The sequence below is a fragment of the Lethenteron reissneri genome, chromosome 18 (assembly GCF_015708825.2).
Source record: "Lethenteron reissneri isolate LAM-NWPU_2019-01 chromosome 18, ASM1570882v1, whole genome shotgun sequence".
NCBI lineage: Eukaryota > Metazoa > Chordata > Hyperoartia > Petromyzontiformes > Petromyzontidae > Lethenteron > Lethenteron reissneri.
Genome location: NC_083796.1, coordinates 8,345,250 through 8,372,974, shown reverse-complemented (window position 1 = coordinate 8,372,974; position 27,725 = coordinate 8,345,250). Strand labels below are relative to the sequence as shown.

At 45.6% G+C, this 27,725-nt stretch overlaps 1 protein-coding gene across 1 annotated transcript in view; it reads right to left on the bottom strand.

Annotated features, from left to right (window-relative positions):
* Positions 1-10,667: 10,667 nt before the first annotated feature.
* SLC28A3 (solute carrier family 28 member 3) overlaps positions 10,668-27,725 on the bottom strand; it is a 38,643-nt gene continuing 21,585 nt past the window's right edge. The window contains exons 11-17 of the mRNA XM_061553716.1: positions 25,438-25,568; positions 24,334-24,502; positions 22,227-22,424; positions 21,279-21,360; positions 21,096-21,194; positions 20,858-20,975; positions 10,668-11,486 (exon numbers count right to left, since the gene is read on the bottom strand). Of these exons, the coding sequence (XP_061409700.1) occupies positions 11,369-11,486; positions 20,858-20,975; positions 21,096-21,194; positions 21,279-21,360; positions 22,227-22,424; positions 24,334-24,502; positions 25,438-25,568 (915 nt within the window). The 3' untranslated portion in view covers positions 10,668-11,368. The remainder of the gene's footprint in view (positions 11,487-20,857; positions 20,976-21,095; positions 21,195-21,278; positions 21,361-22,226; positions 22,425-24,333; positions 24,503-25,437; positions 25,569-27,725) is intronic.

The following is a 27,725-nucleotide window of genomic DNA, read 5'->3' as shown; positions in this document are numbered from 1 at the left end:
CTATTTGCCAGGCTGCCAGATGGTAGTGCAGATGTTGTGGAGGTTGTCAATTTTTATCTATCTTGCTTTTACAAGTTCAGCTTAAATGTTATGTTTTACAGCTGCCTTTCCAGCTGCCATGTTCCTCACTGGCTCTTTGATTTCTTCCTTTCTTTCTCTTTTATGTTACGTGTCAGTTGATCAAATATAGTTTATTCTGTATTAATGGTAAAGGTATAAAGTGTTTTAGTACTCTACCCATATTTCTATGACCGCTTTACTTGATATCTATAGGTTTTAATTTTGTCTACCTTTGCTGATATTCTTGCTTTGTGTTCTTTGGGTAGTTTCCTGACAGATAAATTTGAGTTTATTCTCTCGATACCATTCTTATTTTGCTTACCCTAGCATGAGTTCTCACGGCATTTGATGATACTTTTTAGCATTTTCTTCTGCATTGTGGTGTCACTGATTTCAACTATCCACGTTGGTTGCATACGTCCATCCCGTCGGTCACCCATCATTGTTTCACCTCCTTTCTACGCCGCTCCACTGAAATGTTGCCTGGAATCATGCTAGCTGCAGTAGTGGTGTAAACTTTCCTCCAAACAGGCATGGCGTGTTTTGTTTGGGGATGCCTTCGATGTTTGATTTTGATGGTCATCATGAGTAACTCATGAATGATCTCTGTGGACGTTGGCGCCTAAGAAATATCAAGCCTTGTTCTTCTTTTTAGAAGACTGGAAATATATTCTTGGTTCTTTCGGTAAAGTCACGTAGAAGGGAAATAATAAAATAATAGAAATATTACTTGCAACAAATCTTATCTGAAATATTATTTTATTATTTTCCTTCTACGTGACTTTACCGACAGAACAAAGAATATGAATCCCTGCAGTCACGGGAGCTTTAAATCAAAATTTAAGACTGGAAATGTGTGTACCTTGGTCCACAGTCAGTGTGTTTGCAATATTCACAACCAGGCAGGTGCTTGTGAATATTTTCATTGGTGTGTGGGGGCAAAGGTTGCTGACTATATGCCATCGTTGCTTAGTTTAGCAAATTCATTGAGCTTTAGACAAAACTGAATTGTGTGGCCCTTCGCATAATTCCCCGTCGTGTATTTCCAAGTATCTCTATGCATTTGTTCCTCCTCTGGAATATTTATCTTTGCTTTATCAAGACCTTTTGTGTTTTAGCAATCATGGTATCAAAGACTCTTCCACTTTGTCAACTGCGTGATCATTAGCAGGTATAGATCATGATTATACTTGTACAATGGCGATGTTAGCGGGCTTTGCATGTGGACGAGAGGAGGTAATTCTACACACGACAAGGAACTTGCAACAAATCTTATCTGAAACACCTTTAGAGTCTACCTCCAGTTACAGCTGGCTCTGTGTGGCAAAAATTGACTCAGTATCTAGTCTGCAAGCAGGCATTCGTCTGCCAGTGGGGGGGGGGGGGGGGGTAATGATTGCTATGTTATCCCAATTTAGTAATTTGCAGGTCACTTTTCAAACTTTGCAAAATTGTAACCGTGATACCAGCACACAATGGCCTACTCATTTCGAATAACACCGGGGATGTTTAACGTCCACCGTCGAAAAGACAGAACGCGTTTAGGGTTAATGCGCCCACAGTAATAATTAGGGGACCCTGCCGTCATCGAACCACAAACCCCTGCAACAAGTGCCGAGCTTGATACCGCTGGTCCAAGTACTTTTTCCGTAACTAGTTCAGTATTAAGCCATTACATATATGTTATCCCAAGTATATCGCCATCAGAAGCACTCCATCTCCTAGATGAAATAAGTGAATGCTCCCGTGTTGTAGAGTCTTCTCACATTCTATGTTCCTGTCGGAAGATCTTGCGAACACAGTTTTGGATTGCTTTCCTGCCCAGGAGCATACTGCACTCGATACCTCTACCCTAGTAGGAGCCAGTGAAAGGTACGGATTTGTTGATGCAGGAAACAAAAAAAACGTAGGCGCTTACCCAGGCGGGCTGATGGGAGGAACCCAATTTAATCAATTTGCAAGTGATGCTTAATTAACACAAAATCGCACCCGGCGTGATGTCTTAGATATGTTTAGACATATCAGGTGTTCAGATAATCTCATTGCTGTGGGGGAGGGAAAATGCCACGTGGGCAAGTCCAATTGTAACCAGGGCACAATCTAATTCACCAAGAGCGGTCATATTTCTGCATCTGAAGACCTTAGAGTTGGGAGATGGAAAGGCAGCCACCAGGGAGTCCGTGGATTTCTTTTCAGTTCGGGGGCGACTGCCCTTTGCTGCCTCGTGATGGCTGGTGTCTAACAGTGTCACGAGATTAGGAGCTCAACGAGGAGCACGTCAAGCTTGTGCAAGGTGTGTTATCGGGGAAATTAAAAGATGGATGTAAATAGTTGCAGAAATAAAATGTGCACAAATATTTCTAATGAAATATCAACTGCCAGAAATAACACTCCCCACCTCCTCCTCCCTCACCTCCCCCCTTCAGTTCTACAAGACAGCAGGTAGGCATTTTAACGCAGAACATGTTATTTGTTGAGCGTTATCTCAAATCTATAATACACAGAGATTCAAAGACATTGCGGTTTCAAGGGAGTGAGGCTTCTCCCCTGTTACCTCCTGGAGGCCCAACCCCGATCCTATAGTTTGCGGTCGACTTTCAATGAAATAGTTCTTGTTACATTACCGACACTGCCAGTGCTCCGCTATCCATGATGTTTGCTATATAACCCACGCAGTCCGTCGGTGGTGTGCAGTATAGACTGGAGGAACGGGACAGCCAGCACCGGCTCTTTGCGCTGTAAGGAACGTGGGCAAACAGTGTCGCCATCCGTTCGTTCATCGGTATTGCGTGAACACCGGACTGAGGCATCGCTGCGAAGTTTGAAGGCTTTCAAATCAAGCGTACGGTGACGAATCGACGCCATGTACGTTAATTAGCCGGACCAAGATGACGAAATATGTTGAGTCACGCATTCTTTTGTTTTACGTGAATCAAGTGAAGAATTTTTTTTCGATGAGAAAAGTCTGTACTCGAGTTAATTAAATTTGAACTCATGTCGCTGTGTACATCCTTCCGTGTTTTCAATTGACATTGACTAAACGACAATGTGCATACACCTAAAAAGAACTCACACAACCAAATCGCTGAGAGTTTTGATGGAATGTATAGACTTTAGACTTCGCCCTCGCCTGTCATTTGAAGTTAAAATGTAACTTTGAAATGCACAATAACAAAGAACAGCCATAGCCCCGATGGTTATTCAAAAACGCATTTTATTTATCTTAAATAATGCGCTGACAAAAGTTATTGGGAACATCTTTTAGGAATTAAATATTTTGATTACATATAACGGGGCGTCTATAAATTACGTCACGCGATTTTGGACGATTTTTGACCCCCCCCCCCCCCCCTCGTCACACGGCATCACAAAATGTCAGACCTCCCCCTCAAATATGACGTCACAAAGCTCTGCCCCCCCCCCCCCCCAAAATAAAACATGCTTCAAACCGCTTTAAACTATTGTCATTGTAGTGCGTATTTAATGTACCGCTGCACTTTGATGTTGTAGGAGAAAACATTTATTAAAAAGTCTATTTAATTAATATAACGTATTGTCTATTATTATTTAAGGTTGCGCATTTTTATGTGACGTCACATTTCTCACCCCCCCCCCCCCCCTCGTCACACATCGTCACAAATGTCTGACCCCCACCCCCCTAGGTTCGTACACCACAAGCCAGTGCTACACAATGTAATGCACAGTACAGTGCTTCACAATGGTTAGCAGTGACCTGTAATATAAACTACCTGTATTTCAATGCAAATATTTTCACCGATTGGTCCCATCTGTACAACTTCCCCGCACCTCCGATTACCACGGTAGGCTACGTACGCTGCGAAAGAAGTTATAGCCCTAAATTTCGATTTAAAGCTTTCGTGACTGCAGGGATTCATCTTCTTGGTTCTTTCGGTAAAGTCACGTAGAATGGAAATAATAAAATAATAAAAATAAAACATAATAAAAGTATTCTCAAATTATTTTACGTTTTATTTTTTTTATTTTTTTATTTCCATTCTACGTGATTTTACCGAACGAACCAAGAAGAAGTTCAACGTATATACATACATTCCCAAATTAGCATCCCTACATATATATAAAACATGATGATCTTGCTTTGCATGCTTGTTTTTTCTTCATTACTGTATTCAGTCATCCCGGTGGTCTCGTATTCAAGTGGGATGTTAAGTATAAAGGATTTGCTGCTTTACAAGTCACAGATTAGTGTGCAGGTCCACATGCTGTAGTCAATTTCAATTATATTAAAGCAGCATGCCTTACGATGGCCTGCTGTGGTTTTTACTGGAGGAATAACACAGCATACTGTTCGGCGGAGCGCTAGCTCGATAAGACAAGTTCATCACAAAGAGCATTGCCTTGGAATATTGCGTGACCTCGCGCAGACTCGCAGACACATGGAGAGAGTGTGCCACAGAGATGTGCCCCCTCTGCTTAACACCACATTACACCCACGCCGCATTTAGACGTGACCTCTGACTCACATTTATGGGAGTCACTCACGGGAGGTATTGATCAGGTAAAAACGGAACGCTCTGAAACTCATGTTGAACACAGTGGTGCTTTTGTTTATAGATTGCTACTGAATGTGCAGGAATAAGCCATTCACATGCTGGTAAGGGGTAATATTTGTATGACCCTTCATGTTGCAACTGGGTCACTTCAGAAAGAAAAATTATAATTACGTGCCCTACTTTTATAGGCTGCTAAATTTTGGGGCAAAGAGTTGATTTGTAACCGGCTGATTATATGAAATTAGCCTTGGTAAGCATTTTCTAATTATTACTTCTATTAATCAAAAACACCCACATATTTAAAGAATATCTTAATCGTTAATGAACCTCGCCTCTTATGTAATTCTCCATCCTTTGTAAGTAATAATAAAAGATTAATAAATAAAAATAATCGTTATCTTTATATCGTGGCAAGGCATACCATTCCCCAGACTAACTGAACCACTGCATGTCAATTCCAGTCGTTAAAACCCAAGTTATTTCATTTCCCATGTACAGATACTGCGACGGAGATTTGACAAACAAAATCCCTAAACCACTCACATTTCTTAATTTAATCATGATCGTAGATTATCACAATGCGTAGCTTTCAGATAATAGTCATAAATCCCTTTTACAGTTGGTAAAGCATTTGCCTTGTTGAAAAAGCATCCGAGTGCATATATAAATGGACCAGTTAATCTGTCACTAAGTGCCACTCCTGTGCCACATTATTCGCATGTAACAGGGCAATATGACCCAGGCCTGGTACAATTAGTTGTCTGAACAAGCCCATACCAATAATCAGAACTGTAGATGCAACCGTGCATTCCTGCAAGCAGGGACATCGTGTAGCATCTGGATTGTGTTAATACACGGAGAGTGATGGATGTGTATAAATCACAGTCCAAAGAAAAACGTTTGACAATAAACATCATTCTGAAGGGTGGGATAGATCCTTAATCAAACACCAAAGTTGAAAATTGAAGGATGAAGCATTTTCATTTATTAAGTGCTTCAATGCAAATGCATCTCAAAGTGATTTACAAAATGTATAAACATGCTCGTGATTACAGTGTGAACAGAGTAATGGTAGAGAAAAGAGAGACAAAGTAAAACGACATCAAAGGTCGGGAAATGCGTGGGACAAAGGATACGCAACTTGAACATAACCAGTTAGGGGAGTTCGAGCCCCCGAAGCTCCATGAAAAGTCAAGTGCACACATCTCCGTTAGTCAAATCATGTTAGCGAGAATGCAACATCGCAAAACTAATTCCAAGACCATACACATTAAACTGTAAACTGTTTCAAAGTGGTACCATTAAAAGCAAGTACACTTAATGTTGTTCATATGGATCAATTTTCGTACAAAATGTTCAATATGTTCAGCCACATTGAATTGGAGTGTTCACTGTTATTTTTAAAAAGCACACTATGTCTTTCACAATCTGTCAGCTTGGTCTTCATATTACACAAAATGGAGAAGAAAATACGCAACTTGCCATAAATCACATTTCACATATTTTATAGTAAAAAACGAAATGTTAAACCTAAAAATGTAGCTACAAAACCGTTAAAGGTTTTCACAGGCTGAGGCTCTCAAGTCCGCTGCCATCACGTAAATAATGACGCAGCTTTGCTAAGCAATTTTGCAATAAATAAATAAAACTTCATTCCACCTGGGAAAGTCAGCTACTATGAGTCAACTGAATTTCTGCAATTTAGCAAAATCCATGCAAGAAGAACTGCCAAGTGGGAGCAGCTGCTGCTTTTAGAAGCAAGCGTGACTCTTAAGAGGTGCAGCTGCTATTTTCAAGTGCAAAGTCAATGCTGATTGTACAAACGTCAGTAATTAATCCTGACAGGGTTCCCAGCACTACAATGGACAGCTTTACCTGCACCTCCTATTAGCACGGTTGGGTAGGTATGGTGCGAAATAAGTTTAACATACATACATTTTCTTATTATAATAAAGCACCATTATAATAACAATTACAAAAGACGCTACAAGTATAATTCTGAATACTTTTAAATAGCATTACTATTCTGGGTGTACCAAATACAGTATGAATAAATATCGATTTAAAGCTTTCGTGACGGCAGGGATTCATACTCTTGGTTCTTTCGGTAAAGTCACGTAGAAGGGAAATAATAAAATAATACAATTATAATATAATAAAAATTATCACTTTCCGATTGCAACACAAGCAATCATCATCAGGTGTGAAAACTACAACAAGAAAATTTTAGCTGAAGTGGGAGAGATGCTGTGGTAAGGGGTTATATACATTTGAGAGGGGGGAGGAGCAAGGCAAGTGGGGAGGAGGAGAAGGGTAGCGTTGCGTGGAATGCTACTAGACAGGGGGAAAGTGGGCGGGGCTAGAAATGTGCAGAAAACTAATGCAGTGGCATTGCTTGTGTTGCAATCGAAACGTCGTGAGAATTTTACTTGTTTTTTATTTACTTTATTTTATTATTTCCCTTCTACGTGACTTTACCGAAAGAACCAAGAATATAAATAAATAGTTTCAACATGATACTGTAACATGTGTAGTGGCATGGAATGGGTCACTACGTAGCATAGCGCGGGTTGCTGGCAGAGAAGGGGATCTGCAGTTGCAGCAGCCCTGTCTGTCAGCAGGTCAGGTGATAAGTCAGAGAGAGGGATGTAGGGGAAAGGTGATAGAGGGGGCAGCGTGAGGTCAGCTCGGGAACCCACTAGTAGGTTCTAGAAGGGGGCGTGGCCAGGGCGGAGCGAGGCCGCGCTGGGAGGATAAAAGGGGTCCCCGAGCGAAGGCTCGGGGCTGTTGCTTGGAGTGGGATCCCCTCGTCGTGCTGCTGGAGTCTTCGTCGCCGTCTTCACCTTCTCGACATCGTCAGTCAGGCATTCTGCAAGCTGTCCTGACTGAGAGTTGTAGTTACCTATTGTGTAATAAATAGAGTGCCTCCTACTCCTAGTGTCTCTGACTGCATCTCTACACATGTATTGTAAAGGGTAATAAACTAAAGTTGATTTTGCAGTTTTTATGACGAAATAAACTCAATTTCAAAAGAAGATGTTTAACAGTAGACTTTTACGCCATAACAGCAATCACTCTTATCGGTAGACTTTTACGGCAAAAATAAATTGCGTATCTAGAATAAGGGTGAAGCCAAAAACTTATATTAAACTACCCGAAGGCAGTTATGGAGTCAGATTGAAAAGCCACAGTTCTTTTAGACCAGGGATCGGCCACCTGCAGCTCCAGAGCCGAATGCGGCTCTTTAACGACTGCTCCGTTACGTTATTTATTAAGGACCACCATCGCGTATTGATCACGTGTATTATGGCTCTTGGAATATTGAGGGTTTTTTTTACCGAATTCGAAAATTATGCCTCTCGTTATTTTGGTTGCCTACCCATGCTCTAGACTTTCAGAAAAAATGGGAAATGCAGATCCCAGGTTTACTAAAACATGTGACCGGATATTCATCTGAGTGTGGTTAAAGTCGTTGTAGGTAATAGGGTAGATTGACGATTTCAACATTTATAGTTGGAACACTTCCTGCCGGGTGCCTAAATTGCCTTTCACTTTATCAACTCAACAATTGCCAAATTTCAATCTTTGGACATCCTCCCCACTCCATCCTCCCCCACTGCACCCATTACTCCACTGACAAAGGTTAAAATTACACCCATCCACTTATGGGCCGATGTCTACAGTGAACATACTATATGGGTAAGAAGATGTAATCCAGATTTAAATGCAATACCTCGAACATCAGTAACATGTACAACCGTTTACCATGCCAATTGGTATTGCTTCAACTCACTCGTAAGTCGAAGAACATATCTCTCAACCAACATTCAGCAGTTAGATGTGAAGTTTCACTTGAAACTGAGTCAAGCATACTCAAAGTAAAAAACAAAAATTCCGACTTCCTGGTTTCTGACCTGAGGAAGCTTGAAACTGTTTCAAGCAACTAAATCCAGGGAGTCAAGTGAACAATTTAACCTTATCCAACATTTTAAATGCGCCATGACATCACATGAACAACAATTCACATACAGCCTAGATACCATTACTAATTAATAAATAAATAAATAAACAAACCTCTTTTATCTGCGCCAATTATTAAAACATGCATTATTCATTACAACTGCTCATTAATGTATTACCTGGAGTAGGAGTGCATTGTTAAATGAAGCTTAAACTGTTAGAAACGTTATGAGTAATTATTGACATGCAGAACTATTAATGTATTACCTATGACCCACACATCCTCTTAACCTCAGCAGCTCTATCGTCAAAAAAAACTTACATTACTTCTGGTCCTAATCTTCCTATTATCCGCCGTCATCCACAATTTTCCCCGTGATTGTGGACAGATTCCAATTTTCGCGGGGGAAAAGGATGCGCGTGGTAAATTCATCCTATTATCTGCGGGTTATCGCATACTGCACAATACAACACAAAGACACACAGAGACAGAGAGAAAGGGAGACGAACATAGAGATACACACAGAGACGTGAAGACAAGAGATATGGAAACACCATTTTCTGTGCGTAGGGCTTGGGCAGAACATCTCACTAGAACGGATGATGGACGATGGTCAAGAATAATAACTGAACCGCAGCCAAGGAATGGAACTCATCCGAGAGGACGGCCACCAGGGGGAGATGGAATGATGAAATCAAGTTCAGGTGATGTTGCTGGATGGATAGTTGCGTCACAGGTTCGTAGAAAGTGGCAGCAGCTCGGGAAGTCCATCATTCATTGATTACGGAATAAATCACACTGTCTTCTTGGTTCTTTCGGTAAAGTCACGTAGAAGGGAAATAATAAAATAATAAAAATAAAACATATTAAAATAAAAAAATACAAAAAATAAAACAATAAATAAATAAAACGTAATAAAAATAATAAAAATAAAACATAATAAAATAATAAAACATAATAAAATAATACAAATAAAACATATAAAAAATAATAAAAATAAAACATTAAAATAATTCTCACGACGTTTCGGCCACAACGCAAACAGCCGTCCTCAGGTGAAGAACAGGTCTGTCGGAAATTTAAATCACACTGTGTTTGCAAACCCGGCATCCCGAGTTCGATTGCCGATCACAGACAACATCAATGGTGATTACATCTGAACGGATTTTGAGTCTCCTCTACGTAGACTCGGCGTTAAATGGGTACTTGATGCGGTGAAACATCACCACTCGGGAGACAAAGGCGGGCGAGCGTGTTGTGCCACACCGTCTTCTCATCTGCCTTGTCATCCTTCAGAGGCGCTCGCAAACCTCACTAGTCCCAGCAGTATGTGTAGGCTGCACGGGAGATCCTTGTTTCGGAGTGTCTTTGCGTGTCCGTGTGTGAGTCACATGACGTCATGTCAACGAGTCTTCGACATTCCATGGTGGCCTCAGTGTCCACCTGGCCTGGCACAAAGTGCCCTGGTGATGTCAACCATCAACTTCGTGGCGAACGACAACTGCTGTTGCGCTCGCAGAGGTTAGCGCACTGCGCTACGACTCTGGCCACCCCAGTTCGATTCCTGCTCACGACCAATCACAATGGTCAATCTGCGAACCTGTCTTGGGCCTCCCCTAGGTTGACTCAGCCTAAAATGAGTACCTGGTGCGATGTGTAAACATTGCCCCTTGGGAGACGAAGGCGGTTGGGTGTGGTGCTGGCGAACCCATAACCTTGTGTGCTTTTCCAGCCTTTACAGGCACTAACAGTGCTTGCTAAAGGCAGTCTGTTAATGTCTATATGGGGGATCTTTGTCTTTGTGTGTGCAACTCACACCCACAGTACACGAGTCTCAACTGCGATATAAAGTGTATGGCTCGGGCTTCTGCACCATGTTGCATTCTTTCTAGCTGCACTAATCGAGCCTTTTGCAAAATTGCAACAGCCTTGATCACAGGTTGTGCAGAATCAGGGCAGCGAATGGCCTATGCACTGTCATTTTAAGACTACCTGCGTCAAACCTCTGCTCAAGTACCCTACTACCTTCTGCAATCTTATCGACAGAATCTCATGATATGTACACGTAGAAATCATTAGATATGATAAATGGAAGTACGAAATCACAACAAAAGTCAAATATTAATTTGTTTTTAATATGCAGGTACACAGTGTAAAAACTATGACATAAAACAATGTTTTGACTGTAAATTACATTTTATTTGAATGTTAATATTAAACATTATTTTAAAAATACGCTTTAAAGAATCTACATATTCATAATCGAATGTAGAAGAGGCCAAAAAAACCATTTGCTAAGTAAAAAAATATTACAATTTCACTTATAAATATGAAAAAGGCGATTTCATGCAATTTTTTTCTCAAAGATTTGAAAGAATGCGAGAACTTCCGATGCAAATACTAAAGTAGGCATTGCATTGTTTACCGTACAGTACAATCATTAAACACGTGGCATAGCCATCCAAAATTGCATGTAATTTAATTAATTTCCACAAATGTTGCAGTTAATTTCATTTAAATAATAGCTAAGGCTTTGAAAACTAAGAGCTACTAAGTAATATTACAAATACAGGAAGATTTACCATTCAACCATTTACACTCTTCACATTTATATTTATGTTACAAGAGTATATTTATCTTTAAAAAAAAACATAAATGCCCATGCACAATGAGTGGATGAGCAAACTGTAAGCTTTGTGTTCATGTCATTTACAAAATACTGCACTAATAATAGTGTAGTGGAATCATGAAAATAAAATATAATTACAGATCTGGGCATTAACAAGGCAATGCTGAGCAAGTGTATCATAGCATTTCATACAACCCAGGAGCAGTTGAAAAAAGGTGAAATGATCATGTTACAGCAGCCGTCCAATGCTTCCCTGGTATAATTCCCACCGATGATAATGTTTTCAGGATCAATGACTTCAGTGCTGAAAAGACAACATAAACAGACGTCAATGGATTAAACATCAAAAGGCCAACAGAATACTGACCCAATTCAGCTTAAATCCGTTTAAATTAACACAGCTTAACAGCTCAATTTTGTGTAGTTTAAGAGGTGCCCTAACAATAAATTTTGGGCTATAAACAAGTCTATTTATCTGCTGTAACATAAATGATATTACACGATTATCGTGGTGGTGCGTTGAGGCATTTATCCAGCAGTAGATTGACAAGGGGCTGTAAATATTTAAAAATTTAGCTATAAATCCAAGTGGATTGTACATATCACAGTCGAGTGATGAGGTTAGCTTCCCAGGTGAGGCGAAACTCTGGAAATGTTACTTGAGGCGAGTCATTTCAAATGCTTATTTAAATGTATTTTTTAATTTCAGAGAAGGCAACCGAAAGAGAAAAAAAAGCCTGCTGCTATCTCCAGAATTGTGTAGGGGTGTTAAAGAGAGGGCCCGTTATGCATGGCAGCCTATGGAAAACAAACACAGTGGGCGGGGCTACGTAAGTGCACGAGGAGGTGCCCTCTACGACGTCCGAGCCAGACACCCTGGGGGGGGCTGGTTCGAACGTTATGATCCCCCGGGGCCCCACCCCTCAGGGAGGGGTTGGGTATAAAAGGGGATGTTCAAAGGGCTCGAGTCAGTTATGTTTTAAGCTAAGGGAAGAAGACTGAAGACGTCTTAGATAGAGCCCTGGACTCCCCTAGTTCGATGTCCTTTTCAGGGCCGGACAGGACTGAGCCAGCGGCGTGGTCCCGAAAGCCAGAGCCGGTGCTCTTGTAAGAGCTGGTCTGGAACTCCGGGTACCGGGCCCGACTTACCAGTGTCGGGCCAGATAGCCTCCCCTAGCCCAGTAGTGGAGGACTCGGGGCTAGGACAGAGCTAGCTAGGGGTGTATTCCAAGTTATACGGGTGAGGGGGCCGATACCCCCTCGAGTGTTATATGCCCACTGTCGTATTGTGAAATAAATATACGTGTGCCTCAACCTCGGCGTCAAGCGTCTTCACCGGTACTTCAACTGGTGTCAGAAGTAATTCGAACATGGACACGCGGAAAACAGCGCGGGCAAAAGTACCGCAGGAGGAAGACACTGCCGAGATCGTCGAGCCCGAGACGGCTCCACAAGACATGGTGCAGCCGGGGCCTGACGCCTCCTTACCGGGGCATCGAAATGAAGAGGGGCCGCAGTCAGACGCGTTACGGCTGGCTCACGGGAGGCTGGCGGAGCTGCTGTATGCCGCTGCCGCCACGCTGGAGACCATCACGCGATTGGGGGCCGGTGATTCAACACGGGGCGAGGCGAGCCAACGACCAGGGCGCCTTCCCGCCATTTCGGAGCAGTCCAAATTTGAAATTCCCGCCATCGACGCTACAGCTGTTCAGGGCGTGGCCAGCCTGAACATCCGCTCCGACATCGCCGTCGCTGGAGCTGCAGCGTCATCACCGCCGGTGGGTGCGTCATCACAACCGCGACAGGCGATCCCATCGGCCGTTCGCACCGACGCACAGCCGAGTGGTGGTGACATCTGCCTGCGGGAGTCTACAACAACCGCTGCGCTTCATCACAGACTGCCCCCGCTGAAGGAGTTCATCGGCGCGGAGGGAGACTGGGCCGGGTTTCGCCGACGTTTCCTCGCCCATCAGGAGATGGCGAAATGGTCCGATGAGGAGGCTCTCTGCGCGCTGCCGGCGCTCCTCGACGGCGACGCGCTCGCCGCACTCACATCGGCGCCGAGAGAGAAGCGGTCTACGTTACCGATGGCGCTACAGCTGCTGGGCGGGGTCTATGGACCATCAGCCGAATGCCGACAGCAATTCTACGACCGCAAGCGGGGTGAGAAGGAGTCGCCCCTAGCATACCGGACGAGCCTCCTGGCGATGGCTAAGTCGGCCTTCCCTCGTATGGACGACGACGGCGTGGATGCTATGGTCACGGAGAAAATCCTCCTCCTGGCAGACGACCTTGACATCGCTGTCGTCGCGCAGGAGGACGCGGAAATGACATCGCTCCAGGCGGCGCGGCTCCTCCACGCAAACCTCCTGTCGCTCCAGCGAAAAGCCAGCAGGGCATCGGCGGGGCGTGCGGTGGCTGCAGCCACCCTTCCGACGGAGGAGCTCTACGCCGTCGACCACCGACGGCAACAGGCGACGGGAGCACGGTCGGGCCGGGACGGGTCGGGCCGTTCCGACCATCCGTCACCTCCGACGGCGCTTCCGCGGTGTTTTAACTGCGGCGTCCGGGGCCACGTCGCCTCGGGGTGCCGCTCTCCTCGTCAGCACGGGACGACACCTCAACGGGACGACGGGCCTCATCACAAGCTCCACCATCATAACCCGGCGAGTCGCGGCACCCCACATATTTGGCCCACGCACACGCCCGTCACGCACTCAAACACCGCAACGAGAGGGGGGCCGATATCGCGCACCATCACACCATCACGCACCACTCTGGGTACTCATATCGAACCCGGCCAGTGGTCCGTGCTGGCCGATCGTGTGGTAGCCGCATCGTCGGGGTCGTCGGCCGTTGTGGGGCACATCGACGGGGTTGAAGTGCGCATCCTGGTCGATACGGGAGCATCGGCGACCATTATTTCGGAGTTAATATACAATATTCTCCCTGTCCAGAGCCGTCCTTTGATGCCTGTTAACGTACCATTCTATGCGGCTAACGGGGGCTCACTTGGCATCATCGGACAAATTCGGGCCCAAATTTGTATTGGCGGTTCCGTGCCTGCTTGGGACGGACTTCCTGGCCAAAATGCCGATTAGGATATTAATCGACCAGGGATGCATTGAGCTCCCGTCGGGCAGACGCATGGCGTTTTTGCCATCACCCGTTACAACTCGGACGGCGTTCGCGACGGTGCCGGCATTCGTAGAGAAAACGGTGCGCGTCCCTCCGGGGGCACAAATGTTGATTCCCTTGAAACTTCGGCGACCCTTCGCTAAGGGTATTGTGGCCCAAGGGGTTCTGCTGGGGCCGTCTAGGGCCGGGGTTAGTGGACCTCATTTACTTCCGGCCCAGACCATAGTAAGAGGGGACGGTGAACCCTTCATCGCGGTCCTCAATGTGGGCTCGCAGACGGTGGTGGTCCCACAGGGAACCGTGCTTGCTCACGCAACGCCGGTGCCATGTGAGGAAACCGTCGCAAATCACGTCAGCGTTGTCCCTGCGCCGCGACCGCATTCGGACAGCGATGAAGGGTGGCTCGAGGCGCTTTGTGCGGGATCGACGGACCTGTCAGATTCAGAGCGTCAACAACTTAAAACACTACTGCGGGAATTTTCCGACGTTTTTAGTCGGAATAAATACGATTTGGGTTGTACTCACCTGCTGCGTCACCATATTGACACGGGTGACAGCGCGCCAATTCGCCAAAATTCGTTTCGGTTGAGTCCCGCCGAAAAGGACCATGTCAAATCGGCTATTGATGACATGTTGGCCGCCGACATCATTTCTCCTTCCACCAGCCCTTGGGGAGCGCCGATCGTCCTGGTTAAAAAGCAGGACGGATCGTTGCGGTTTTGCGTTGATTTTCGGCGCCTTAACAAAATTTCGGTTGCTGACGCATACCCGCTCCCTCGGATGGATGAATCGCTGGACGCCTTGGCGGGGGCGCGATTCTTTTCCACACTCGATTTACTTTCGGGATTCTGGCAGCTTCCTCTGGACGATGATTCAAAGCCTAAAACTGCTTTCCGTACACCGCACGGCCTGTTCCAATTCAACCGGTTGTCGATGGGCTTACACTCAGCGCCGGCAACTTTCCAGCGTTTGATGGAATTGGTTTTGGCTGGATTGCAATGGGAGTCGTGCCTCATTTATTTGGATGACGTTATCGTCTTTGCTAAAACTTTTGACGAACATCTCCAGAGGTTGCGGGCGGTTTTCCTAAAGATGCGGGCTGCTAATTTGAAATTCAAACCCCAAAAATGCCATTTGTTGCGCGATTCGGTGCGTTATTTGGGGCATATCGTGGGACGCTCAGGTATTGCTACCGATCCCGCCAAAACGCAGTGTGTCAGCTCCTGGCCGACTCCCACCTCGGTGGGAGAGGTCAGGAGTTTCATTGGTTTCGCGTCGTATTACCGACGGTTCGTCGCTGATTTTGCGACAATTGCCAAACCCCTGCACGCTTTAACATCTAAAGGGGTTCGGTTCCACTGGGGTCAAGAGGAGGAGGCTGCTTTCTGCTCCCTTCGGGACGCCCTGGTAAAAGCCCCTCCCTTGGTTTACCCCGATTTTTCTAAGCCCTTTTTGCTCGACACCGATGCGAGCAACACGGGTATTGGGGGTGTGCTTTCCCAGGTGGTTGATGGCGTGGAACGGGTGGTCGCGTACGGTAGTCGGGTGTTGTCTCCTGCGGAGCAAAGATATTGTGTCACCCGTAGGGAACTGTTGGCAATTGTCTATTTCATCCAACAGTATCGCCCATATCTGTACGGTCGGCATTTCACCGTCCGCACAGATCATGCGGCACTACAGTATGCCCTGCGAGTTCAACAACCATCGGGACAGTTGTCTCGATGGTTGGAGATTCTCCAGGACTTTGATTTTGAAACCACCTACCGTAAGGGCGTTCGCCATACGAATGCGGACGCTCTGTCGCGCATGCCAACCACCTCCGAATGTGCATGCCTCCTGGGGTCGGGACGTTGCAGGCCTTCAGGAGACGCATCGGTTCCGGTCTTGGCAGCCACCGACGACGACGAACCATTAATTACCAATTCGATCGAACAACAGGGAAGAGATTCCCTGTTGGGGTTGCCCGTCACTGAATGGGGGCGCCTCCAGATGGAGGATACCTCCCTCCTCGGGTGGCGTCATCGCGTCGGGGGTGCTGGGCGGGTGAAGGGTGATTCGGATGCATGGGAAATGGTGCAAGGTCTGCTGATGCATTGGGACGGGAAATCCCAGCGACATCGGCTGGTGGTCCCTTCTGGGTTGCGAGGCAGGGTGGTGTGGGCCGCGCATGAGCGCCTATTACACCTGGGGACCCAAAAGACTCTTGCACTACTACAACTTGATTTTTTTTGGCCTGGCATGACGAGGGATGTTGGGGATCTATTGGGATCATGCCCTCGGTGTGCGCAACGGAAACCGCCGGCGCGGGAGTCTAACCCGCCCTTGCAATCGATCAAAGTGTCCAGAATAAATGAGCTTGTCGCGCTGGACATTTTGGGCCCATTTCCCGCCACCCCCAGGGGCAATAGGTATTTGTTGACTGGTGTCGAGTATTTTACACGCTGGCCTATGGCCTGGCCCCTTGCCAACCAGTCGGCAGCAGCCATCGTGGAGGCCTTTGTTCAGGGATACGTCCTGGACAAAGGTGCTCCGGAGCGGCTGCTGACCGACCAGGGCAGAAATTTTTCCGGTAAATTACTCAAACAAGTCTGTGACCTCCTAGGCACGAAGAAAATTCGTACCTCCCCGTATCACCCGCAAACTGACGGGATGGTCGAGCGCCTGCATCGCACCATTACGTCAATGATGTCACAGCAGGTCTCGGACTCACAGACTGACTGGGACCTGCATATTCAAGGGGTCTTGGCGGCATACCGGATGGCACCCCATGCAGCTACGGGATTTTCCCCCTTTTACCTCATGTACGGTCGCGAACCCGACCCGCCTGTTCGCGCCCAGCTGCAGATCCCCGAGCCGCAAGGGAAAACTAAATTGGCTGACCACGTCAAATTTAATCTGGCCAAATTAACAGAGGCGCGGGATGCTGCAATGCTAAACTCGGACCTCCGTCAAAAGGCGAATGAGCGCCTCAGGCTGGGTCGGGTGCACATGATACAGTGGAAGCCGGGGGACAAGGCATGGCTGCACTGTCCCCAAGTGCCACTGGCTACCTCCTCTAAGCTCGTGCGGCCGTGGCGGGGTCCTGTGGAGGTGGTCCAAGTTTTGCGACCACAGTGCGTGCGCATTAAATGGGGGAAGCGGCGATGGTTCGTGCACCCCTCTAGGTTAAAACCCTTCGTTGCGGTACACAAACCCACTTCACACATGCGTGGCCAAACGTGTGGGGGGTCGACCGACTCATTGGGTCCGTCTCCGTCATTCTCACCTAATGCCTTGCCGGCCGTGCCACCTCCGGGTGCATCAGGACTGACGGGCTCACGCCCGACCACCCCTCCTGGGGATACCGACGGTCGCGCGGCATCGGATGAGGACTCACTCCGGGACGGACAATTGCCACCTGACGGTCCGCCACCCGGGGTTACCCCGTGTGAGGGGCCCGCGGCAAGGACGCGCGCAAAAATGCGCAGACTGTTATGAGGCCGGAAGATGTGTACATAGGTTGTGTTCATCGTGTGTTGTGTGGGTGGTGTGTTCCCTGCCCATTGAATGTACATATGTTGGGTTCATTGTGTGTTGTGTGGGTGGTGTGTTCCCTGCCCATTGAAATGTACATACGTTGGGTTCACCTGGTGTTGTGTGTATGGTGGGTTCCCTGCAAATTGTATATAGGTTGTTTTTTTTACGGAATTCGTATTTATTCAAGGGGGGTGCGTCGGGTTGTTTTCTCTTCTTGCTGTTGCATTTTGTTGTGTTCTTGTTGCTGTTCTTGTTATTGTTGAAAAATAGTGAGGCACACGCGCGGTCAAGGTGTAAATGCACTTTTATTGTCATTTTTGTATGTTGGCAGCCGGGACGGCTGCAAGCTATGCGGGGGGGGGGTGATGTAGGGGTGTTAAAGAGAGGGCCCGTTATGCATGGCAGCCTATGGAAAACAAACACAGTGGGCGGGGCTACGTAAGTGCACGAGGAGGTGCCCTCTACGACGTCCGAGCCAGACACCCTGGGGGGGGCTGGTTCGAACGTTATGATCCCCCGGGGCCCCACCCCTCAGGGAGGGGTTGGGTATAAAAGGGGATGTTCAAAGGGCTCGAGTCAGTTATGTTTTAAGCTAAGGGAAGAAGACTGAAGACGTCTTAGATAGAGCCCTGGACTCCCCTAGTTCGATGTCCTTTTCAGGGCCGGACAGGACTGAGCCAGCGGCGTGGTCCCGAAAGCCAGAGCCGGTGCTCTTGTAAGAGCTGGTCTGGAACTCCGGGTACCGGGCCCGACTTACCAGTGTCGGGCCAGATAGCCTCCCCTAGCCCAGTAGTGGAGGACTCGGGGCTAGGACAGAGCTAGCTAGGGGTGTATTCCAAGTTATACGGGTGAGGGGGCCGATACCCCCTCGAGTGTTATATGCCCACTGTCGTATTGTGAAATAAATATACGTGTGCCTCAACCTCGGCGTCAAGCGTCTTCACCGGTACTTCAATTGTAAGCACCACGCAATGGAGAACTCCACCTTTAAAATGAATGTCCAATACAAATGAGTATGCCACAGTAATTAGGTAATCTATTAGAGTAGGGATACATGTACAGTCCTTGCAACTGCTGGCATCTCGCCACTGTAGGCTCCGTGGTGGTGAGATGTTAACTCGCTCGCCTGGTATACAGCAGGTCATGGTTTCGATCCCGACCCTGTATTGGTTTAGCCATGTTTGTTTGTTGTAGTACAGAGTTAGACTGATGGCCTTAATCTAAGTTGTCTTGTGGTTGTTGTTGGTTGTTTGACTTGCATCCCACTGGGATTTTTGCACACAGCGTTGGTGTACGGTGAGTTTTTTTTGCAATATTTTGCTGTCTTTTCTTGGATTTTCTGTTTGCACTTAGTCACATTTTTACTTTAAGATGTTTTTTGTTCATGTTTTTTGTTTGTTGCGGTTGCTCCCGATTCAAGAGCCGAATGGCTCACAGGGCTATACCTAATAAATGAACTTGAAACTTGAAACTTGACCCTGACGCCTGTATATAAAGTATGGAATGTACATGTCTCTCTCCCCGTGGTCGTGTGGATTTTTCTCCGGTTTCTCCGTTTTTCCCCCCTTAACATTTAGAAACGTGCGTTTAGAGTATTTGGCTGCAATACATTTCCACGTCATAAATCCACTTCGCTGTGCTGTCATTTGTGGTCAGGTAGCTTCTAAAAAAAAGAGCTAGCCAGCTCAGTGGGTCTTAGCTAGTAAAATAAAAAATATATAATAGTTTTAAAATAGTTTAACAGAAGGGGCTCTCGTAGGGGGACTCAGGAGAAACGCCTCTCCAGGTTATTTTCGCTAATTTTTCCACAACCCGCCAGATGTTTATGAAAAGGCAAGAGCACCCTCACTCTATCCCACTGCACAAGTGACACTTGCCGATTGGCTAAAAGAGGTGTGCCCATTGATACTGCTGGATGGACAGAGGTGGGAAGAGGATTTAAACCACTCGCATTCAACTACCTCGGCGGGACGATAGGCCCCTATCCAGTGTGAAAACCATTACATCAGGGCAGCATCACACAGGGAGTCTAGGAAAGGACGTTTATTGCATGGCAAGTGCCTCAGGAAGATGGGGAGGTAGAGGGGGGACAAAAAATACATTTTAGCTCCCCACTAAAAGTCTCTGGGAGTATTGGGTTAGGAGCCAATTGACATCATCCCAACAATAAGGTAAACAATATGTATTGTTTCGATTTAAAGCTTTCGTGACTGCAGGGATTCATCTTCTTGGTTCTTTCGGTAAAGTCACGTAGAATGGAAATAATAATGATAAGATAATGTGTATAGAATATATTCAATTGTTATAAAATGTAAAAAAAGGCATTGCTCTATGGAGAGGCACTGTAACTGAGGGATCGGGAAAAAACTAAATCTGAGGCAGGGGTTAATTTACTTGTAAAATGAATTAAGCCACATCTCGATTTTATTTTAGTTTAGCCACCGCCCGTTCTTTCACCTCAGCTACAGCTCCCCATGCACTAGACATCACTGCTCTTGAATGTTTGCAGATTCAGCTTGAGCCCCAGCGCGACCTGCACTCCCTTATTCCCTGATGCATCTTTACCCTCCCACCGCTGTAGCACAAGCAGTCACCTGCTCCCCCACTAGAAAATGTGTGTGTGGCCAGGGCCGGATTAAGGCACGGGGCTTTTGGGGCTGCAAGCCCAGGGGCCTCCGCCAGCTGGAGGACCTCCAGAGATGAAGTGAAAAGTTATTTCACTTGTAAATGCTGAATTGTAGTTGTTGCTAGCCTTGTAAAAATGAATCATATTTTTGCTTAACTTTGTGTTCCTTTTGAAAATATTACTGGGAGCCTCACAGTACCTGTAGCTCAGGGGCCTACAAAATCTTAATCTGGCCCTGGGTGTGGTGCATGCTCCCATGGCCTCTCCGTATGCCTGTCACCCCTTATCACAAAGTCCACAGCGCAGCTTTACGAGTATTTACGATAGCTGTTCACAAGCGTAGCACAAATACAAACTGGACCGAGACTGGACGAACACATTATTCTCAGCCATACCGATTGAAAAGGTCATTGCAGCAGGTGACAATGGTTGAGGAGTTGCTTGGAACTTCTCCGCCGATGAATGCGTCACCCAGAATGACGAGGCACGTTGGTTGCGGTGTATATAAAATGCCTGACAATAACAAAAAATCAAGAATATTACAGTAGTACAATTTAAAGGCGAAAAAGAATGTGTCGTGGCTAAATAAAATAACTGCAAGTATGAAATGTTCAGACTGCAATTGTACATCACCTGCAATGCAAGCGGTCATGAAGCAAGCCACGGTACCAGATATTAATGCACGGACTGCGCATTTAGCAATATCACCTCTTCTTTGTGGGGCCATGGAAGCTGAAAAGTCATACAATTACATCATTATTTTTATCTGCTGTATTAGAGAGTGAGATTTCAATATATATATAATCTAATACTCACACAGGCCACCAATCATAATTCCAATGGAACCGAGGTTGGCGAACCCACAGAGGGCATAGGTTGCGATGGCCTCCGAGCGTAGCTGTAATGAGATTAAAAAAAAAATCCAGTTTCAGTCTGGGCTAACATCAATGCCAAATAGTAAAATGAAGTCAAGTCATTTTTCATTAACATGTGGCACTTTCTGGCACAAATCTGCCACCCAAAGTGCCATTACATCACTAAACGTGGCAATAAACAACACATATCAAAGCAAGTTGTGGCTGTGAATTGGATAGGAAAATTCCATAAACAGTGGGTTCCCAACCTTTCTGGACAAAGAGATCATTGGCAACCCTAAAACAAAAATTGTGTAGGCTGCCATGCTCCATTGATTTATATTTTTCCATTCAAACTACTCATTGTTGACCAATCTTAGCAAATAAGCAGATTCAGTCAATATCCAGCTGTGCTTATCATCCATACATTAAACCTAAATCGCTCTCCGATGAGCCGTAAACAAAAAAAATGTGTTTTGTGAATAAAGTCACGGAATGTGCTACAGTTCCGCGGACAACTTTCCACAACCTTGTGGACAGCAGTGATCTGTGGACCACAGGCTGGGAAACACCAAGTCGAAATATCCTACATCAAATGTTTATACTTTGTATGGATCGATGTCTGTATTGTTTATTTTCAAGTACGGGAAGGGGTATTAATTAATTATAAAATAGTTATACTTTGTATTTTTCTTCTTTTTTTTAGAAAACAAAAATGGCATTCTCATTGCACAATCCACGCTTAGTTTTATATGGAGGTTGATTTCTTAATTGCGAGGCTTTAACCATCGACGGGTGTGATCTGTCAACAAATTTTAAAAGGTTATAACAGAAGGTAAACAGTCCAATGGGGTTACTCTATTTCTTAGCTAAGGACAGCACTGCTTTGCCAACAACATCATAAACTTACGCTCATGTACTGCTTCACTCCGTCCACGTACTCGGGAGAGCCGTCTGTTCGCGCTTTAATGAGCAGGGAGAGCCGCTCATAGGCCACGAACTCGTTGAAGAACGTTTTCACTCCGAGGAGTTCTGCTACCATGAAGGCGTCAGCCCAGTCCACACCCATCATGAACGCCAGCGGCATGAACACATACGAGCAGATGAGCTGGACACAAACACAAACAGGGAAGAGGGAGCCACGTGGGGTGGTAAATGAGGCTTTGGTCGCATCTTTAGCTCGGCAAAATTGCTTGATCACGCCACTGTCGCTGGAATGGCCTCCACCATAGGGTGCCCCTTTAAAGGGCATTTAGCAAACTCTTCCATGCTGGCGGGCGTCTTGAAAGAGGCAGGTGTACTCACGTTGACCTGTTTATTGACTAATTATCTTATCTGATACCTATTTATATTGCTGAGTGGACATAGGTGTCAGAGGGGTTTAAGAAACTTTCAACTTTGTTTCTACTGCCATGCCGGAAGATCAAACCAGTGACCTCTGGATTGAGAGTCCAGTGTGCTGACCATTTTGGCACCAACTAAACATAATTACATGAACACATGGAATGAGCATAGCAGAGGAGTATGGGGTTAGTTAGGCAGTCAAATATAACATCATGTTAAATATAAATGCCAATGCGAAACACTGTGGTGTCTTTTTCATTCCTTTACTTAAACACAGTCACCGCAATGGTGTTGTTTTTTTTACGAAAGTACTGTTTGTTTTATCGCGGCATCTTTTGACAGCAAAACTTCATTGCATCCACTGAGTTATATAATTATCTGCACAATATTGAGATGTGCATATAATCAAATCCCTCCTGGCAAATATTACTTTACGACCAGAAAATAGCGGCTTTAATTTGGAAAGATTGCCAAGGTTTTAAGTATCCATTCACAGATGGATATCAGTATTTGGAACGGGCTATGAAAATTGTATGATTATTGATGAACATGTAGACGCCTTTTTTCAGTACACTGTGTATAAGACCCTCCCCACACTATGGGGGTCATGGGGGTTATTTTACGACACTTCCCCATGCTGGTCAGTGCAGATTGGTGAAAGCAGGCAGCAAAGATGTGGAAGAATAGAAGTAGAGTGCAACAATGGATTTTGCTGCGCTGCCCTGTCCCGCCTATCGCAGCCTCCCAAACACTATGACAAGCCGTTTGTCCATGGTGGTCACTCATCTATTAACATTCTTCAGGATCAACCCAGCTTAACTTCCACAACGTACTAAGATCGGATGCATTCTGGATGATTCGGTGACATGTAACTATTGGTATTATACCTGAAATGCAGGCTCAAATCCAGGCTTGGTCTTAGGAGTGGAAAATCAGGGCATCCACTAAGGGCGCACAGCTGTAAGGGTTGCCGAAAACATGCCGAGTGCCGATGGGGGGAAAAAACACAGAAGACCAAAGACCCGGAGAGAGGCAGAGACGTAGACAGAGAAATAGATCACCCCCTCCCCGCCAGGCTTGCTGGCAACTGCTAGGGGCCCAACACATTTTGTTTGCCCACGGCACTATCTATGTGAAGCAAATCAGTAAACCAGGACTGGCAAAGGGCTAAATAAGGTAAGTGTCGAGACAATTTATGCCTGGAGGTCAATAGGCCTAAAATAAATCTACGAACTCTGAACCACGCACCACGTAACTTCGCATGGCAAATGGCCAACTCTCAGACAAAGCAAAGGGGTGGCTAAATGACCTGCAGCTGAATATCAAATGGTTGCTCTCTATATGGGCTATAGCATAGAGGAAGGTGGCGAAGGCAGAGGCGTAGCTAGGGGGGGGGGGGGCAGGGGGGTACATATGTCCCCGGGCGCCAAGGTAAAGGGGCGCCAAAATGAGGTTTACAACGTTACATTATAACCTATTGCGGCGGGCGCGGCAGCCTGAAACTACTGCACAAATCTACACCTCAACCTAAAAGTTTATATATCCCGCCACACACAGCCGACATGTCATGTAATTACATTTTGGTATGTGATTAAACGGGGGGGGGGGGGCGCCAATTTTATAGTTCGTCCCCGGGCGCAAAATATCCTCGCTACGCCACTGGGAGAAGGTACCTCGAAGCTGAGATCTGGGTAGTTGAACATGCCACCAAGCCAGGACAGGATGGCATTGATGAAGGCCAGCAGGGCCAAAAACGCAATGAGGTTTGCTGCGATGTTGGCGACCAGGGGAATGGAAGCAGATGCGCCATGAGAAGCTGCCTCCACAAGGTTGCTCTCCGTGCTGTCAGTAGTACGACAAAAACAACTGGGCATCAGTGCACATAACAGAGACAGTAGTCGTAGACAAGACGCAAGTGCCCACTGTCATTCAACAGGCAGACAGTGTTGAGGTTTACATTCTCTCAGGGAACGTAACCTATTCAGGAACTGGTTTGAGACTAATAATATGCGGTTGTGATTTTAAACTAAGCCTCCATACATTTCTAGTGTAGTTGATTGCTGCTGCATTTACATTGCCTTCGACGTATAAGTTCACATACGCATGCATATACGAACATACAGGAATTAAAAGCCAGTGACATGCATTTGTCCAGGTCTGCTGTATATTGCATTCAGTTCGATGTTGCTTCCTTATTCAACACAGAATATTGCTCTGCTGCAGTTTTTTGCAACTCCAATCCTCACGACCCACCAGTGTTCAGTTTCCCATAATTACCAACTATCAGGTGCGTGCCGTGCGCAGTGGCTTAGTTTGGACATAAATAGAAAATATTTAGGAGCACGAAAATGTGACCTGTGTGGGGGGTTATGAGGACTCGAGTTGAGAAACACTATTCAGTAACTTAGGTGGCCCCAGAATATCAAAACCAACCCAGAGATTATAAGCATAAACAAATACTGCTGGGTGGATCATATAGGTCTGAAGAGCCAAAAGGCTGGTAGAATTAAAAAATGCATTCTTGTACACGGATATCGAACGATATTCCGCAAATATATGTTTCTGTTTTTATATATGCGCATCACGACTCTTCAGCTAATGCGCCCTATCAGATCTGGTTGGAAACAAATGGCAAACACAGGATAACAAACCATGACAACTATGTTAAATGCCTGAACTGGACTTGTGAAGGCCATCTCTAAATACAGTGCGATGACGTTAAAGGTAAAATGATGAAGACAGAGAGTGGAGGTAAAACACTTCTTCAAACACATTACCCCTTTTCAAGCTTCAAGCTACCCTTGACTTTAAACTTGGATTTCTGGGTTTCAGGCCAAAAGACCTTAGATATAGCGAGGGCTGCAGGTGCTGACATTACGGAGGCTGTCAGCAGATGGGCAGCCGGCACCTAGGGAACGGCATTGAACACACACACGCACCCCGTGTCATCAACATAATGAATATCACAAGTGGTCAAAGGGTTTGAGAATTAAATAGTAAGTGTATACAACCTCAAAAAATGAAGTGCCACCATAGTCCTAAATGGAATTACCGTGAGCGTCAATGAGTTTGATTTCATTAATGTCTAGGCTTTCTTTTACTCCTTCATTCAGAACTTTCAATGTAACATTAAATGGACTACACATTTTCATTCAAATACGAATCGGCGAGTTTCGTTGAGATCTTGATGATTGTGAAAGCGTGTTCTCAAGAAAGTAAAATTTACAAAAGAGAACTTTACAGCCACAGCCATTTGTCAATCCACTGATGGATTATGGCCTCCTGTTCGCTGTGTCGGTCATGGGGTGTGTTGGACTATACTTCACCATCCTGGTCAGTACAGACTGGTGAATAAGCGGCACGCCAGATCGCTTCAGATAACAAGATGGCGTTGTTCGCCATGGCCAGGAATTGAACGTGGGTTGTCCAGAGAGTACAAAAGTCTAGCAAAGGCTAACAAATATTTATCTGTGTGAGAGAATACTACACATGTAAGTGTACTTCACACCCTAGACCTTGGGTTCAGTAATACGTATGGGATTAAAGTCCATTTTGTGTACAGAATGTGCTTCAGATGATAGCGTGGATTGTGTGTGCTATTTGTTCTCTTGAGTGCCAAACCAAAGCCGTTTATTATAATCAAAGACAACAGGTTATATCCTGAATGGTGTCCCACAATTATATGTGAGAGCCGACAGGCTAAAAATCATAGACATATCAATTTATACAATTGTCAACATGGATTTTAGTTTTTTTACCTGAGGATGCCTGGCACGTTTTTAAAACGAGACATGATATGTAATTGCTAGATTATATTGTGGGAGATGTTCTTTACTTACCGGTGAGCTGAAACTGTAATAATACGCGTGTTCAAAGATTGTACCCGTAACAATTTAATTTGTTTGGCTGTGTCAGGTGATAGAGGGTTACGTGGCAAACATCTGGCCAGATCGCGACGTGTCCTTACCAAAACATCTATTATGAATCATAATGATGGCAGAAACATCCTTCGGGTTAAGGTAAATTCGAATTTGTGAATGTTGTTTTGTCATATTCAACCCTATGCGGCTGCCCCCTCACATCCATAACACAGAAAAATCTGTCAACTTTAAAATCCTCGCTGCCCCCATAGCTGACAGTTATTGGGGTTATTTGCAGTGACCCGTGAAGTAACAAGAATGGGTTTTGAACACACAGGATTTATACGATGTATATCGAATTAGATGTTTGCTGTTTCAGTCATTATACAGAAGTCAGTTAAACACAAATAATAACAAAAACACGAATTTGTTCAATCGCTTGTTTTCCTGAGATCGAAAACAGAGCTGTAAAGTGTTTCACTTCATTTTGATTCGTGCCAAATGAAAAGTTGTTATTTTTATTAATGTGCAGGATAGCAGGGCTCATCCTTCGTCTAGTTAGTTATATGTTGGGGTAAATGCTGTGAGCAATCACCTATAAAGACCATAATAATGCAAGAGAGGGTAGTGTGGCCATTACCACTCCCAGTCGACTTTGTCTCTCAATGGCTGATGTTTAGACACTGCATCAGGTACTCATTTTAGGCTTATTCAACAAAGGGAAGACCAAGAACCAATTCAGATATCACTGATACTACGTTTATCTGTGACCAGGAATTGAAATTAGGCCACAAGGTTCATAAGATAGTGTGCTAACCGCTGTGCCACCACTCCCCACAATATATCTCACACCTACCTGTGAGCAGCGCTTGCGTCGTGAAGTCATTGATTGTCTCGCTCGTGTAATGCGAGTGGCCTCATGGTGTATGTGTAAAGTAGTAACTCGGCAGGAGACGACTTCACGGGTAGCACACTCTTTATTTTCACCAACTTGTAGTTACACGGATGACTAACACCCTACTTCGTTACACGGGTGACCAACACCCACTTAGCTACACGGGTGACGGACACCCACTCAACTACAACTTCGTCACACGGGTGACCAACACCCACTTAGCTACACGGGTGACCAACACCCACTCAGCTACACGGGTGACCAACACCCACTCAGCTACACGGGTGACTAACACCCACTCAGCTACACG